Source organism: Lutra lutra, chromosome 6, assembly GCF_902655055.1.
Source record: "Lutra lutra chromosome 6, mLutLut1.2, whole genome shotgun sequence".
Classification (NCBI taxonomy): Eukaryota; Metazoa; Chordata; class Mammalia; order Carnivora; family Mustelidae; genus Lutra; species Lutra lutra.
Genome location: NC_062283.1, coordinates 40,002,048 through 40,017,276, shown reverse-complemented (window position 1 = coordinate 40,017,276; position 15,229 = coordinate 40,002,048). Strand labels below are relative to the sequence as shown.

Genomic DNA, 15,229 nt, shown 5'->3' with positions numbered 1-15,229 from the left:
AAGGTGTTAATGAACCGTTGAAACAAAAGCAGTGGTTCCTAACCTAGAAACAGGCACGGAAGTGGTCTATGAGGTCTGAAACAGTCTGCAAACATGTTTGTCCATATGCTCTCATGTGTCTTCCTGGGATGATGGCCTCATGGCTTTCATCAAAATTTCAAAAAGGTCCTTGAAGCTCTCCCTAACGCTGCACACATACACAGGAAGAACTTCTCTCCCCAGGGTAACACCCCCCAGGGAACAGGAAGGGCTTTTTAATTTCTCCATAGGAAAAAAGCACTAACATTATAAACATACCTATAGAAATACCAGTAACTAAAAATTTTTCAAAGTATCTAAATAAGTTCAGTGACTTCATTGAACACGATTATTTATAAGAAAACATGCAAGAGATTAAGAAACCATATTTATTTCTTCTTTGGTACAACCAGGGATTTTACCTCAAACCTTGAAAATAAATAACCTCATTAAAACCTATGAATGGCAGGATGTTAAAATTCCTTCTTTGCTTCACATAGAAGAGCTCAAAACATTAATGGGCTTGGGAGACAGTACAGTTCAACAAAAATCCAGGCTGACTACAAAACCGGCATCTGACCGCCGGGAACCGTGGCTGGGGGCTCCCGGGAGCACAGGCTGCTGGGCGTTTTAAGTACCGGTTCCAGCGGCAGCACTGAGGCTTCTTCCTAACTGGTCTGATAATCCTCTGTATAACCCAAACAGTAATCTGAGAACATCTAAATAAAAGAGGAAAAGAACTACTCCGGCTAAGGAAAACCAAAGCAGTCGTCCTTCTTTATTGGCACAGCGGGCCACGATGTGTCCCATACGCACAGCGCGCTGAATTCAGTTCAACGCCCCGGGAAGAGGATTAGAAATTTATTTAAAGAGAGGGTTTGGCGGGGGGGTGGGGGGGGTTGTGGTTGTTTTGTGTTTTGTTTTGTTTTTTTTTTTAAATCTGATGACTCTCCTGTCGACTCTCCAAAGGCAAAGAAGGAGGATTTATTGGATAGCACCATTGTTTTAAATCCGTCAAGTAAGACTTAGGTAATAACGTTGAAGGTAATGCATTGTTGTCTCCTGCCTCGGCTTCGGTGGGGTTTCTCCTCCACGCTCCTTTGCCAGGCACGGTTTATGCAGACAGCCAAGCGGCGCTAAGCTTTTCACTGATCGGGCCCTTTGCTAAATGCCCGTAGCCCAGCCTGCAGGGTGCAGGAAGTTGGCTCGCAAAACCCAGGAGGGCCAGGAGGGCCCGGGGGTCCAGGTACTCCGGGAATTCCTGCCACCCCTGGGGGCCCTCGCTCGCCATCCCGGCCATTCCTCCCGTAGCTGGCAGGACCTGGTTCACCTGAAACACAAACGGTTGCACATGTGAACAGGAGAACACCAATGGCGGTGAGCTGGCCGCAAGGCACCCACCCGACTCCCTCCCGCAGCCCAGCGGGGTGCACCCAGGGCCTTAGGAAGTGCTTTTGGAAAGGATGGATGAAGATCGATGATGATGGTAAAATTCCTTCACTGGACTTGGGTTTCTTAGAAATTAAAAATGAAAGGAGGCCTCAGCATCTCCAATAGGGTAGACTCCGGCCACACAGGTCTATTGAGCACTGACATGTGGCTAAGTCAAATTGGGATGAACCGTAAGAGTGTAAAACACACACGGACTTTGAAAAATGAGTGTAAATTTTGTATTAGTGTAATTGTTATTAATGTAATTGTTAGCATAAATGTTATGTTAGTCGCCATACAGTACATCATAGTGTAAAATTTTAAAAATATTTCATTAATAATTTCTGTTCTTATTACATGATAAAGTGATAATATTTTAGACACAATGGCTTAAATAAACTAGTATAAAGATTAATTTCACCTGATTCTTTTGACATTGATAATGTGGCTATAGCAGGTTTTAAATTATGCACACAACTCTCCTTGTGGCTCACGTTGTATTTCTCCAGTAGCATCATCCCTAATAGGCGAGCAGTCTCCAGACAGGGAGTACAACTATAGCTCAGTGGTTAGAAGCACAGGATTTAGAGGCAGATAGCTCTAAGTTCTTGCTCTGCCATTTGTGAATAGGGTGGCATTAGCAAGTCATGAATCTTTCAGTTTCTTCATCTCCAAGATAGGATGATACCTTCCTTAAAACTAAATTCCATGTCTGAAAGCCTCTAATAAGTAGGGGCTATCTGATTGTGTGTATATCACTGACGGATGTCTTAGAAGCCTGTGCAGCGCACCTGCAAACTTCCCAGATGTTTTCCTATCAGGGGTTCACTTTCCCAGGGGTTCACCCTGGGTGAACTTTATCATGGCCTGCGTTCCTCGGGAGCATTTTGTTCCCTTTGTCATGTTCAAAGGTTGTTTGGTCACCCCGTGGGGCACGCTCTCTGAGGCAGGGCACCCCATGGCAGGGAGGAATTTCTGCTGAATGCTTACCCACCCCATCACACCAGCAGTGTTTCCCCACTATTAGCGTAAAGATGGCAGGAAGCAATCGGTGTGAGACAAATTGTATGTGCCATGATGATACAGTTTCATAGAGATCCTCTTTCCATCTCCGCCCTCCTACCTGGGCCATTCCGCTGAAACAGTGGACATGTTCGTTTACGTATCTGCTTAGATTCAGTTACTTTCCTTCTTTCTCAGTGGTTTTAGTTTTCTTTTTCTATTTTTGTGGTCTTATTACACATGTCTTTTATTGGTCTTATTATAGTGGTCCAGTCTTACTAAATGGTCTTATTACATATATCTCACATACTTTCATTTACTCATTTTATTTATTTTTTTTTTAGATTTTTTTATTTATTTGACAGAGAGAGAGCACAAGTAGGCAGAGCAGCAGGGAGAGGGTGAGGGAGAGACAGACTCTCCACTGAGCAGGGTGCCCTACCTGGGGCTCGATGCCAGGACCCTGAGATCATGCCGAAGGCAGACACCTAACAGACTGAAGCACCCAGGCGCCCTCTCACATACTTTTAGAAGGAAGATAGATCAGAGATTTGATTTTACATATAAGATCTCATTCTACGTGTGATGCTTACAATTAGATCCACAAAAAGCAAGAATATAGAACAACACATTATTAAGTTTGAATTATTATCTTTGATTCTCTCCATCTCAAGCCTATAGATAAACAGAGAGGTAAGTGATTTCCCCTAATCTATCCCATAAGCCTCCATTTAACTATATGAAGTTGTAGTGAAGCAGATGATTGTGTTTTCTTCTAAAGACAAGGGCCCTGAGAAAGTTTTTCCCTAATCAAGAGCACCTGTAAATAAATAAGCCTCTAGCAGAGCCTCTCCACGTCTCCTGACACAAAGCGGTTGTTCAAAGTCGCTCTTTGAAGGTTTAAAAGATAGGCCAGAAAAAGGTGCGCATAAAGGGTAACTTTCACACACCTTAGGCGCAGCAATGTTCCCATGGAGACATACCATGTCTACCTTCACAAAATCAAATCAGGATGAAGAGGAGAAAATGCCTAAAGGAAAGATCACAAACCAAATGCCCACAGAGGCAAAGCGGATAAGGCAGATCAGGGTAGGCGAACAGGGGGGAACCCAGGAGCCAACCCCTGTTTTTGTAAATAGTTTTAGAACAGAGCCATGGCCATGTGTGTATGTATCGCCTACGGCTGCTTTTTCACTACAAGGGCAAAGCTGTCTAACTCCCACAGAGACCGCAGGGCCCACGGATCCAAAAACTCTGGTCCTTCACAGAAAAAGTCTGCTGACCCTTAAGGAAGTAAAGAAATGGCTCTGGATTAAGAATGCTCTGCTGTCTTTACAAGAAAAGTGATAACGCAGGTCTAATGAAAACTGATCTAATGAGAAGTCCCACCTCAGTGGTAGGGAGGCAACAGGGAGGACTGAGGCCTGTGGCAGCTCTGCTCCAGCCCACAGCTGCCACAAGGGAAGACGGGCCAGAGCCTGCAGAACCTCTGAAAATTGTCAGAGAAAGCTCGAAGCTGAGTTCTTGAATAGGTCTCTCCATTTCTAAATGTTAGGATTAAAATTTTTATTGAACATTTGTAGATCCACGTGCCTAAAACCTTAACTTAAGGGAACTAAAACCTTAAACTTAAGGGAATTTATTCTCTACTACACACCAATATTAGAAATCAGAAGGAAAGCTTTTTAGGTTTTCCTATGTGGAGCCGCATCACTACACATTCCAGGAGAGGTTTCTCACTTGCTGCATTTATTCCAGATTCCCGCTCATCCTCTGAAGAAAGAGTTGATGAAGCCATCCTGTGTACCCTCGATTTATTTTATGTAAAGCACATCTAGTCCAATTCTCCCTTGGGCAAACACAGCAAGTGACCTTCGGGAGCTTTTATGATGTCACTGTCATCAAGGCCGTCATCCTCATCAACACTTACAAACTATTTCCACTTTACCATGGCCATGAACTGTGCTCAACGTTGATCCTATTCTCCTCTTGTGTGAACTTAGAGTTCAGAAGGCTAAATAATCGTCCATCGTCACATAGCTAGAGGGTGTTACAGCTGGAAACAAGGGCCCTTCGCCGCCCCTCCAATCCAACCTTACTCGCATAGCCACTGATGGGCTAATTCTGCCGCGGTGTGTGCGCGACTGCGCATGTGCGTGCGTGTGCCTGCACCGCAAGTGTGGGTGGGGTGGGTGTTTTTTCTTTAATTCTTTGCACCTGAATTGACTAGGAAGTAAAAAGAGGTACAATCAACAAGAGTAGTACTGATTCTTCTGGAGCTCTAAGTGTCCTAAGAAACTAAAGATATTTTTACTGAGGTTTTTGTCCTGTAGAAATGACCAGGGGAAGAAACCAGCCGTCACATAACAGATCGTCAGTTTCCGGTGAGCCCAGACCCTGGGCATTTACTCTTAAATGTTCTTGTTACTGTTTAGGAATGTAATTTTGGGGTGATACTATGTCACAATCCAAATCATTCAAGAAGTCCAGCAGCTTCGTTAGCAAATATCTGTAAACTACCCTCCAACTCCTCAGAAGAAAACAGATCTGAAGTGTTCTCATTATGCTTTGTCTGCCTCATGGGTGTGTTAGCTGCACTAACCAGCTAATGATTACACAGTTTTCTGAAATTTCAAGGGCCTATGAAAACGTTATGGCCCAACAGTGTTATTTTTAAAAATAAATGTCTGTGTTATTCTCTGTGTGAACACTAGAGGGTAGTCATGTTACACTGACAGAGACCAGTCCCCCCTGGAACATTCTGAAGGATCTAACACGTGGGGCAGAGTGAAAGGGACCGTCTAAAGGCCTTAAAAAAAAAACCCTGCAAGTAATTTTCAGCATTAATTTATCCACGGGTTATGTAAAATATGTGTTAGAGACTTCCTTACAGTTCTCACCTTATGCTGAGCTTACTTTTGTGGTGTTTAACAAAGCATATATGTTTAAGGAATTGGCATAAAGTGGTTTGTGTATTTAAGATTCCCCACGGCCAAATATAATAGCTGCAGTGACGGAAATAGGATAAATGGCTACTGCTAAACCAGGCTACACTGAATGTGCCTTTGGTTTGGGGCTTGTTGGGGGGTTTTCCACTCAATATTCACAAGCAAAGCTCACCTCTGGGCAAATTTTGCCTAAGAAACCTAAATAGCCCAGTTGCCTAGCCTGACCCTGCACAAAGCCAGATCTACCCTTCTCTCCTCATCCAAGAAGGGAAAGCATGTCAGCCCACAAGCCACATTCCTGGTGGTCACAACTTCTGAGTCCTTAACTAACTGGCTTCTTCCCTCATGAGTTTGAATGCACAGTGGAGATCAGAACCTATTCTTAAAATGTTTCCTTAAAATCCTCAGAGCGGCAAGGAACTGGTCCCAAGCAGGCAAGTTCAGAGGCAGCAGGCATAGAGGGTTACTCTTAATGAGACAACCCAATCAAGCGATACCACCAAAGGCCTGTGGTAAGTAACTGAAGGTAGGGGCAGGGGGTTGAGGGCATCTAAAGCCCCAGGGATCTCTATTGTGATCTGCTCTGCTCTGTGAGAGACAAAAAGGAGTCAAGACATTAAATGGTTATGGGACATGCTGAAGTTACATGGCTAGAGTGGCAAAGACTAAACTAAAAACAAACATGACTGGAGAGCCAGCTCAACATTCTGTCTACCACATGAACCTGGACCTAGGAAGTATGAATCTCTGCCTCTGTCACTGATTACCTGAGAGACCTTTGTCAGAGCAGGTGACCTTTGTAAGTCTTTATATCCTCAAACACGAACAGAGGAATACAAAATGATCATAGCTAAGTTTGCAAAATGCTGGCCATATGCCAGACACTGTTCTAAGTGTTTTGCATGTATTCACGTGTACGTAGATCTTCCTGATAACTCTAGAGGGTACCTGTGCTTATTAACCTTGTGACACGGAGGGGAAATGGAAGCGCCAAGAGGTGAGGTAGCTGCAAGCGACAGCGTAGTTTGTGCACCCTGCAAGCCTGGCTCCAGAGCCCGTCCTCCCTAAGTACCCATTCTGCCTCCCTCGGGCTGTGGGAAACAGACTGGAGGATTCATGGGAACTTCTTAGACAAAGAGCCCTACAGCCAATCAGCGTGGTGGTTTTAATAATGATCTATGGTCCATATGAAGCAGCGTACCATTACAGCTCAAAGGGCCACGAAACACTCAACACTGAACAGAGAGAGATCATATGGAATGGAGACGAAGAAATAAAACTATCTACAAAGAGCAAAGGAATTCTGATAACTGATAGATATAATTAACGCATTAGTTACTTTTTTTCAAATATATCATATATCAGATATGTTTGCGTCAGAAAGAATGATCAAATGAACTTTTTTCACCCAGGAGGATTTAAGTCCCAAATCCAAGTCCCAATAGAAGACAACAAGGAAAGTTGCAGGATATCCTGTTCTGCAGGAGGTTTCTTTTAGGTGCCAGACAAGTCCCTGCACAGAGTGCTATTGGAAGTTCCTCCAGGCCCTAAAGTCCTATTACTATTATGTTTGTGAGAGCCCAGAAACCACATTTCTAATCACATTCCAGGTTCTGCCAGGGAAATTAAAAAGCCCAGCCTCTCAGTGGACAGTGAACTTGTTTAATAATTTACTGTGAACCAGTACTTTGCATTTATGATTTGGAGTCAGAAGTCACCCAACGTCATAGAGCTAGTAAGTGACAGAGTCGGGATTTGAACCCAGGATATCTGAACTGTGGAGCTCCAGATATCTCACTTGCCCAGTACTAGCTTAAGGAGACGAATGACTCAAATAGCTCTTGTTTGGGAGTGATGGATTGGAGAAATTGTTAGCTAAGGGTATTCATAGTGTAGACGAGAGAATGTGAGCTGACCTAAAAACCAGAGAAAACCAAAGCACCCAGCTGATGCTTCGAGGTTTGGGGGGAATATAAACCCTTTGTGCCTGTGCACTAAAGCACTTGCAAAACTGTGTGCTTTTGAAGAGTGGCCCAGGCTTTTAAAATATAATCTGAAACTCAGATTTCCCACTAAATAATGTCAGATATCCTCTCAAGGGAAATATAATAAAAGCCCAGATTTCAAAGTGGTACCAGGAAGCAAGGGACAAGGACTGGCAAGAGGCAGAAAGGAAAAGGCAAAGGGTGGGTGCCCCAGTCCTGAAATAGCCCATAACCGTTTTTAACAAATCATATTTAAGTATTAAATCCAAGACCAGCTATAACAAATTAATTTTTTCTTAAGGGAGACAAGATGGGGACCAGGCAGAGCTGCCAGGGATGAGCTTGTCCTGCCTTAACCATTGTGCCCAGCACACGTCTGAGGAACTAAAAAGCAAACCAGGGACGCCCCCTTCTGGGAGAGCAATGGCCCAAGAGCACATGGGAACCCCTCCCAGTCAGATTCAGCAACTCTGAGTGCAGTTACTGCAGATGGAGACTGACACGTCCCCTCATGACAGCCTGGGACACTGCATGTACAGAGCTGGGTCTGCCTCAGTCTTCCCATTTGAAACCCAAAATATGGTTTATCAACAGTGTTTGAAACTAACAGTCACCAGAAATGATCATCTATTTTTGCTAAAGGAAAATCTTGCCAAGAATACAAGATGCTGATCTGAGAACTGTTACATGATTTGTCAACAAAGTGGGAGAAGGAGAAATTGTAAGGCAATCCTATAATATATAGATAAGTAAATTGGAATGATATTTTTATCAGCTTTAAAGTACCTATCGCTACCACTGATAAAGGAGGAAAGCACTCAGTAAATTTTATTTCCCTTTCCTCTGCTAAACATCCATGAGTGAATGCAAAATTTATCATACACTGAAATCTTCTCTTGGTCCCGTGTAGCTTCAACCAGATTTTCTTTCCTTTTCCAATCATAAAAACCTCCTTCTCCAATCACGAAAATTTATCAATTTGTGAAAGCATTTTGACAGACCCATGAATCACAGTTTTGCATAGCAGTGTTTGAACCGTCTCCAAATATATTCATATTTTTTAAAAAAAATTTTAATGAGAGAGCAATTCCCAGGAGCAATGAAATGGATAATGAGAAAGCAGTGATGGTTTTGGCTGTAATTAGAAACATGATTGAATAGGTAAGCCTGTCAGAATTGGAAAATGAGCATTTCTTTTTCTAAATTCCCCTACACCAAGTTTTCCAAATCCACTGTGGAAGTGTGGACCACGCTTTCTCGGCAGAACCTCTCACCCTGATTCTCCTCAGCTCCAGGGTTTGGAAGAAGTCTTAGCCCAGCTGTAAGGGTTCGCTGGGAGGCTGCATGTCATTCAGGCGCTTAAATCGAACTGACTTTCTGTGCTGCTTCTGTGGTGGGGCTGGTAGGCCATTTCCCAGAGGATGAGTGTGTGGCAGCTTAGGCTGTAGGGACAGAGTAGCCAGTGTGTAAAGACAGAACAGACGCCCAGTGTGCAAAACCAGGCTCTCCACACAGAGGCAACTTTGTCACCTCAGCCAGCGCAGCTGTGATACGTGGCTCGTGCATAGTTCTTTGTGGCTATATGAATAGGAATGTTCAGGTTTATTTTATTTACTTTGGATATGGGTTTCTGGAGGGTCTGGATATTTGAAACAGGAGCTTGTAAAATAAGACTTTGGTTACCCCCTATGCAACATGAGTAGTTTGAAAACTTGGATTAATTTTCTTGTTGCTCTGACTTTTCGGTTAAAAAAATAAACGGGAAACTATCAATGAGGCTAATAACGGCTAGGGCCTCATTCATTCAGAATTTTCTAACAAGTGCATTGTGGCTGGACCTTGACACTATTTTTTAAAGTCATCTATTCAAGAAATTAATATTTTAAGCTCTGACACTTGTTTTCTCATGAGGAACACAGGCATGAAGGAGCACCTGGGTGGCTCAGTGGGTTAAAGCCTCTGCCTTTGGCTCAGGTCATGATCTCAGGGTCCTGGATCGAGCCCTGCATCAGGCTCTCTGCTCAGCAGAATGCCTGCTTCCCCCTCTCTCTCTGCCTGCCTCTCTGCCTACTTATGATCTCTCTCTGTCAAATAAATAAATTCTCTAAAAAAAGAAAAAATTTTAAACAATTAAAAATAAACAGGAGGGTGCCTGGGTGGCTCAGTGGGTTAAGCCGCTGCCTTCGGCTCAGGTCATGATCTCAGGGTCCTGGGATCAAGTGCCGCATCAGGCTCTCTGCTCAGCGGGGAGCCTGTTTCCCTCTCTCTGCCTACCTGTGATCTCTCTCTCTCTGTCAAATAAATAAATAAAATCTTTTAAAAAATAAATAAACAGGAAACTATCAACGAGGCTAACAATGGCTAGGACCTCATTCATTCAAAATTTTCTAACAAGTGCACTGTGGCTGGATCTTGACATGATTTTTTAAAGTCATCTATTTAAGAATTAATATTTTAAGCCCTGAAACTTGTTTTCTCACGAGGAACAGAGGCATGATTTACAATTCTTTTAACTCTTCATTAAAGTTGGTCTTGAAAAATCTGTGCCGGCCGTTACTGAGAATCACATGACAGGCATAAATAATTAAGTCTTTATAATGGTATCCAATTCAGACTGCGCACTCGCTACCAATTTCTCAACCCAGTGCTGCCATATAACACACTTACCTGGGAGACCTGTTGCTCCGGGCAAGCCCTTCGGACCTCTTCCTGGAGGGCCACGTTCCCCCCTTTCTCCCAAGTCACCTGCATTTCATTAGAGAAATGTTATTTTTCTGTATGTTTATAAAAAGAAAGTTCCATATTTTTAAACTTTCAGCAGACACAGCGTTGAGAAAGCAAAATCTCATGAAGTTGCCACAAATGAGGTTATAGTAAATACATAGCCAGGCAAAACATAAGTCAATTATATGAAGAGATCTAAGGGGAAAAATCAAATAATCATATTCATTAAAGGATAAACAAAACTAAAATATCTAATGATCAACATTCAATAAACCAAGAATCAAATGCTGCCTCCTTAACATGATAAAATGTATCTACCTCAACCGGAGAGTTAGGGTAACGCCTATTGGGAAACATGAGAAGCAGTTCCACTACACACACAGCATCACAAAGATGCCCACGTTATTGTTAGTATTTGTCATTTAGTTTGAGAGTCGAAAACATCCCTCTTTTTAAGTGATATCAGTGTGTATCTTAAATCCCTGAAAATCAACTCAAAATCTACTACAAGCAATGAGAGTAATTCAGTAAAGGAGCAAGATACAAAATTAATATATGAAAACCAGTTGTTTCCATATATACAAACAACCACCAGAACTAAGATGTAGTGAAAAAATATCCCATTTATAATAACAATTAAATTAATAACAAGGAAGAAGTTTAATCAGAAGTATGCAAATCCAACATTAAAAAATTAACATTTCTGAAGGATACAAAAGGACTTGACAACTGTTCGTAGGTGGAATGACATCATCACAAAAAGGTATTGAGTTCTCCCTAAGATGAAGTTTCATCATGTTCCCAATAAAAATTTATTTAACCAAAAAAGGGAATTCTGAAGTTTGTGCAGAAAAATGCATAAGCCAGAATAGCCACAAAAACTTGAAAAAGAAAAGCTATATAAGGGAATTAATCCTACCACATATTAAACCAATTAACATGGTGTGGTACTGGTACATGAATAGATAAACCACTGAAACAGCCCAAAAACAGGTTTGGATACATAAAGGATTTTGTTTTGTAATAAACATGCCATCTTAAAGTGGGAAGCAGTCAAACAAGTCAATAAATAGTGTTTGAAAAAGTGGGAAGCCAGCTGGAAAAAAAAATAAAGTTGAATCTGTTCCTCACATCATAATCCGGGATACATTACAAGTGGATCAAACATTTAAATCAAACATTTAAATGTATAAGAACCAGAAGAAAACAAGGGAGAATTATTTTATAACTTCAGATTTGAGTTGGCCTTTCTGTTATGATTCAAAATACGAAGAGTTCCTAAAATCTATGCAAAAAGGTCAACAACAATAAAAGAATATATAAGCAAAAAAGCAACTAAAAGGAAATAAAAATAAGTCTGGAATATATGAAAAATTCCTTGACTTCACTTTCACATCAAAATAAATGGAAATTAAAAATAACACAAAAGCTACTTTGAATTATAAGATCGGCAAAAATTCCAGAGTTGAATCAAACATATGCTAGCAAGTATGTGGAAAAACACATTGCTACATATTGCTAATAAGACTACAAACTGAGACAGTCTCTTGGAGGGTAATTCAACGATATCTATCAAAATTACAAACGGTAATACCATTTTACCTGGCAATTCCACTTCTGGGCATTTATCGTAGAAACATAAAGATTATGTTGATATTTACACAAAGATGAAATCGTGTGGTCCATAGCAGCCTTGCGGTAATGGCAGAAGATGGGAAACTAAATGTCCACGAGAGGGTTAAATGCATTATGCTACTTCCGCAAAATGGCATACTATGCAGCTATGAAGAAGAACCAGGAAGCTCTTTAAAATGATCTCAAAACATATTGTTCAATGAAAAAATTTAAGGTCCAGATCACTACTAAAGGGCGATACGACTTGTTTCTAAAAGGCTATAGGGAGTGTATATAACTGTATATTGTACATCATCACTGGTAAAGATATGTAGGAAACTAATAAAAGGGATTATCTCATGGGAAGGATAAAGGAATATAGGCAGATGGGAGACCAGAGTGGGAGAAAAACTCTTCAGTAAATATCTTTTCATATATTTTAAATTCTCAAACATTGTAAATTTAGTATTGCTGAAAATAAATTAATGAATTTTCAAAATTTAAAATGTGCTATCACAAGTGCCCACGTTTCACTTGTGATTCATTATTTATAGGCATTGTGCTTTGGATTACAATCAACCATGTTTATTTGCAAGACAGTTGATTTTCAGCCACAGAACCAAGTTTCATTAATTATCCTGGCCCCTGCAGAGAAACCCAGAAACTTGGCCTCATTAACAAAGCACCCTAAGACCTAGTCAACTGCTCCTAAATGACGTTTATGGTTCCTAGTAGAAGGCATTATTTTACTATCCCATTGGCATAGTATTATATTATCCCACTACTCTTATAGAAGATGCAGTGCATTTTGCAAGATTCTATACATGGTCATTTTTTCCAAACATTTGTATCAGCCCAACTTGATTCAATATTGAGTCAAGTTTGTTAGAATTTTAAAAAACAAAAGCATGCATGCCAAAACAGTAAAAAAACAAAACAAACAAACAAAAACAACTCTAACTATGAAGTGAATGTTTAAATAGTCACCATACTTTGATTTTAGCTGTGAATGTCCTTGTATGAATATTTTTTACCATGAATCAAATATATTTTAAAAACAATTTTAAAATTATATAAACACTGTGTAAGGATACAGAGCTCAAGTTGAACTCATTCACATAAGCTGTTTTTTTATACTCATCAATATGGCCTTACTATATTAGGAAGATAACGATAATTAGCATTTTAAAAATGAAGAACTTGAGCGCTCTTGTTAACTTAGCAATTTAAATGTCATATCACTGTAATTCTGGAGGCTAGCAACGAGAAGAGAACCAATAAATGTGCCACATTTTCCGAAGATAGGGGAAGATTATAAATTAAAATGTAACTTTCACGCAAACCGTCAAAGTTAAATACTTTGTAGCACGAAGCCACATCCCCTTTAAAATGTCGCTTGCAAGGAAGAAGACTGCAGTCTTAGTCGTGATCCCGCCTTGTGGTTGTCATCAATTGTAGACACACAATTTTTAGAGGGGCTCCAGGACAGAGGCATAGGGCAAGCTGCTGGTTCTTCCCAGCCCAGGGAGCTGCGGCCTGGCTCTGTGATCCCCGGGGTCAATCTGCTCCTTCAAACCCTGATCATGGCTTCTTTTGACATTTCTGAAAACTAGCTCAGGGAACTAAAGGTGCACCTTTATTAGCTAGCCTACTGTTCGGAAAAACAGAGGGAGCTTGTCAAATGAGCTTTAGATAGGTAAAAAGGGAAATGTGCAGTGTAAGTAGCAAAACAGCTCCGTCTGAACAGAGTGGCTAAAACGAAAGAAATTCTCATTGCTCTGTGGTTGCTCTTTATTTCATTTATTTGAAAGCTGTAACTGACACTCCAACCCCATGCAAGCTGACTAATACCAAAAAAAGAGTTAGTCACGGTAATGACGTGTATATTTTCTCAAGCCGTCATTTACGTGGTGACACATCTGTTTGACTCAAACGAAAATATCTAAAAACAGATATATAGCCTTACTCAAAGGGACTTAAAATTAATCCAAACCATGAACATTTAAAAATAGTATTTATGACACAATTTATGACCCAGAAGACCAATACTAAACAAAGTGAATATAAAGCCAATTAGATATCTCTCATGTTTCTGCTTGAGTAGACATATAAAATGTACCCGTGGCATGGGTCTTGGCCCTCTTTGTATAATATTGTACAGAACGTGTCCATGAAAAACAAAAAAAAATTATAAATATGATTTAAGATTTGAGTATGATTTCTGGCACATATTTCTACTAGCTCCTACTGAAAATGTTTCACTGTGTTTTCCAGACTAATTGCTTAGGAAAAAATGATTTTATTAAACACATAGTTTGAACTACTCAAAGCTTTAGTAAAATTTATTTGTTCATTATCTGTGTAGTAATTTCCTTGGAAAAAAGACTCTCAAAGTAATATGATGAGCAAGGCTCAGACTATCCCTTTATTAGGCATGGGAAAAAGACAGCAGGGGACACTGAAATACATCTCTTCTCTAATTGGCTGACTAGTTAAGTTTCCAAATGCCGGACTATTTGTTCTCTGGGAAAAATTGACCTGTAACCTTTGGCTAGTGGGACATTATATGTTTTCAATTATATATTACTATTATAATGTATGTGGTAGGACAAGAAAGGTCAAGTCTGGTTACCTAGAATTCTACATTTCCAAATTTGCGACAGCATTGATTGATTAAATCCAAAGACAGTACTCCTTCCTTCCCACACCCCAAAGTTCAAGAAGTAAAACAGAAAAGATCCTGCTTTAAAGGAACCCCAGTGATTATAAAGGGATGGAGGAAGGTGGGGAAAAAAGTCCTTCAGAAAAAAGAAAGACTATATCTCTTCTAGATTATAGACTATGTCGTAAATACTATAAAAACATTAGGGGGAAGTCTCTTAGACGATCAAACAATGCTTGGTGAATAAACTCTGTGCCAGGGGGCATTCTCTAGTTTCCAAATATAGGAATATATTTTTCTTCCCTTCAAAATAAGGTCCATCTGTTAGAGCCAAGTGAGCCCAACACAGCCACAATTCAGTGCTTCTAGGAGCTTCCCAGGACACTTCCTGAACATTTCACCTTTGTTTCCTGTGGTTTCCAATCCTGGTTGTATATTAAAATCCCATGGGGGTGTTTTTAAATCCTGCTGCTCAGACCTATTAAGCCAGAATCTGGGAATGGGATCCAGCCGTGGATAGTTTTTAAAACTCCCCAGATTATTCCACGGTGCACCCCAGGCTGAGAAACACAGCCTTAGGCAGAGGCTACTAGCATAGCAAGTAGACATAGACATTCTTATTTCTTAGAAAATAAAATGGGACTTCAGGCGAGTTCTCTTACTAACTCAAAGTTAAGTTTTACCCCACATATGAAGACTTCCTTTCAGCCAAAGAAAACAGGGCTGGGATTCCTGTAGCCCCTACAAGGCGTTTCCTTTTGGCAGGAAGATGGGTGACTGCCCTACACCAGTGCTTTCAGCATCAGATTCACCGGGAGACTTGTTAGAACGCAGACTGCTGGGCC

General features: G+C 40.8%; 1 protein-coding gene across 2 annotated transcripts in view; it reads right to left on the bottom strand.

Annotated features, from left to right (window-relative positions):
• Positions 1 to 392: 392 nt before the first annotated feature.
• COL9A1 (collagen type IX alpha 1 chain) overlaps positions 393 to 15,229 on the bottom strand; it is a 92,664-nt gene continuing 77,827 nt past the window's right edge. For both annotated transcript variants that reach the window (XM_047733703.1, XM_047733704.1), the window contains 2 exons: positions 10,052 to 10,129; positions 393 to 1,348 (listed from right to left, as the gene is read on the bottom strand). In XM_047733703.1, coding sequence (XP_047589659.1) covers positions 1,164 to 1,348; positions 10,052 to 10,129 — 263 coding nt within the window. In that variant the 3' untranslated portion in view covers positions 393 to 1,163. The remainder of the gene's footprint in view (positions 1,349 to 10,051; positions 10,130 to 15,229) is intronic.